General features: G+C 35.9%; 1 protein-coding gene across 1 annotated transcript; it reads right to left on the reverse strand.

Moving 5' to 3' along the window:
* Window positions 1-29: 29 nt before the first annotated feature.
* Window positions 30-2,301, reverse strand: iah1 (isoamyl acetate hydrolyzing esterase 1 (putative)). The gene is made up of 6 exons (XM_061743049.1): window positions 2,147-2,301; window positions 1,991-2,043; window positions 1,256-1,410; window positions 851-1,012; window positions 626-747; window positions 30-360 (listed from the first exon to the last, which is right to left on the reverse strand). Exons 1-6 carry the CDS (start codon window positions 2,207-2,209, stop codon window positions 184-186), a joined length of 732 nt encoding a protein of 243 aa, XP_061599033.1. The 5' UTR covers window positions 2,210-2,301; the 3' UTR covers window positions 30-183.
* Between the last annotated feature and the right edge of the window lie 164 nt (window positions 2,302-2,465).

Raw genomic sequence — 2,465 nt, forward strand, 5'->3', positions numbered from 1 at the left:
CATTCTTTGGTTCTTTATTTGCATCAACATTTCAAGTTAATAAAAAAATCTTTATTGTGCATTTTAATTGTCAACACAGTCTTCCATTTGATTTACTGTATAATGTATTACAGCTCTAGTATGACCATGTGCATGATGTCCAGTCTGGCAGGTTCAAATGTTTTCAGAACGAGGGTCCTTCCCTCACTGGTTGCAGAGGAGGCTACTCTCTGGGGACTTGGGGTCTACGTCTCCCCAGTAAGGCAGGATGAAGGGCAGCTCAGCTACGCGGCTCTCCAGCAGTCCCCACAGCTGCTGAGCCACAAAGCTGTTTCCCTTTTCTGAGAGGTGCAGCCCATCAGACAGGTAGACGGTGTAGTCCTGTTGAGCCATGAATAACATTAAAAGGCTTGAATGTAATCAATGCATTAAAAAAAAGACCAAATGGGCTCCCAAAAAAAGATATTAAAGTTACTTTAATATAAAACAAAAATGCAGTTAATACAAAACAAAGTGCACATTTAAAAAAGTTTGCAGATGTTTTTGCATTACTTTCCTCTGAAATATTTTTTGAACAAACTATTGTTTTAATAACATATTTTGAAAGACCTGCAGGATAGATAGAGTATTGAAGGACTACACTCACTTGTCCATCTTTCTGCATGAGAGTCCAGAGATCAAGGACATCTGAACCACACTGACCGGCTGCCTGGACACAGGCTTGGGCGTACTGACCTGCCACAGAGTTATGGCGATTGAGAGGACTTCCTGAAGGAGACAAAAAGAGGCACTTGTGGTTTCTATTGGCCAGGGAACTAAAAATGGTAAAAAAAAAAAAAAAAAAGAAGGAAAATCAATGGTCCAATGTTACCTTTTAACATACACTCTTTCTCCCAGGCTGGCTCATGAATAGGAGGGGGAGTGATAAAGATAACTTTGTCTGCTGACACACCAGCTGAGCTCAGAAACCGGTGGATCTCCTTCAGGTTCTCTGAATACTCCTGCAGAGGTATATGCTGCTGTGGGCTCTTATCTGCACACACATGGAAGGAAACATAATTCAAATTTGGACTCAGTATTTCTGTGTGACATAAAAACAAAAAAATGAAAATAAAATGTTATTAGTTTTGGACACAACACAGTACACTAATTACCTTTCTTTAACATTACAACTTAAATCTGGGAAGTATCATTACAATTAGTCAATGGGTTTGAGAAGAAATATGCTACAATCCTGAAAAGCTCAGTATTTGAGCATGTTGTCCAGGTTTTTTACCCTCCAGTGCAGAGTCATTGGCTCCAAAGAAGACAGTAACAGCTTTTATGTTGACGTTGTCTGTGGAGTTTTGGCTGCTAATGAAGCGAGGAAGAACAATCTTGGCCCATCTGGAGTTGTAGCCAGACAGTCCTCTGTTTACGACATCACATTTTCTGATGGGAAAGAAATATCAGTCAATCACACACTGTTCAACTACGTCACAGTGTGGGAAACTCAAAGGGTTACACTTAAAATGTGATATAAATAATAATATTTTTAATATTAATTTAATATTAATTAAAATATATTATTAATTTAATATTTTTTTTATTATTAAAATGATAAATTCAAAGCCAGTCAGTCCAGCTGTTATCTTTGTCATAGTATGAATGAAAAACTTAAAGGTTAAATCAGGGAGTGGTAAAATTAACTCTTTCATAGGTTTAGCATTTTTAATTTAAAAAGCACACAAGGGATTATACTGTTTAGTAAAATATAATAGAGTTAATATCCGTGAATAGGGCTTTAATAAAATACATTAATTTTAAATTAATGTATTTTATTAAACTGGGTAAATTAATAATTAACCCAGTTTTAAAATGGCAAATAATTATTTTTGAATTCAAACTAAATAGGCCGGTTTTTATTAAACTATTAAAATTAAATCGCAAATAAGATTAATAAAAGTCTCATTAATTGCTATTACAAGCACCATTGAAAAAAACAAACAAACACCAAAAGGGAACTAATCACCTTTGAAGCTTGTCAGCAATTTCTGCTCCCCAGCCGCTGCCTTGAAAAGAAAACTGCAAAATGCAACAGAGCTGTGTCATTATTTACACACACAAGATAGCAGTCTGACATGAAAAAATGCTCCTTTAAAAAAAACAACGAAAATTCGAGACAAACCTGTGTTATTGAGTCGCCAAATAAAATAACTTTAGGCCAAAGTATTGGGGTGTATTTTGACATGATGAAGTCCGTCCACAGTTCCCGACGGAAGTACGGAAAATGACGCGACACAATAAATCCGCAGAAAAACGAGATACAGCAAGTTAAATGCTTTAACTGGAGAGGATCAATTTGACTAAAATAAATCATTAAGACAATTTTACTTTTGAAAGCATTTCGCCCCTTTTGAGTCGAAGGCTGCAGTAGATAAAAAAGAGGTTACCCTAACATTTACTTTTATTTTGAAGGAGCGGTTATTTGTGCCACACTAAAGGTC

This window comes from Cololabis saira, chromosome 16 (genome assembly GCF_033807715.1).
Source record: "Cololabis saira isolate AMF1-May2022 chromosome 16, fColSai1.1, whole genome shotgun sequence".
NCBI lineage: Eukaryota > Metazoa > Chordata > Actinopteri > Beloniformes > Belonidae > Cololabis > Cololabis saira.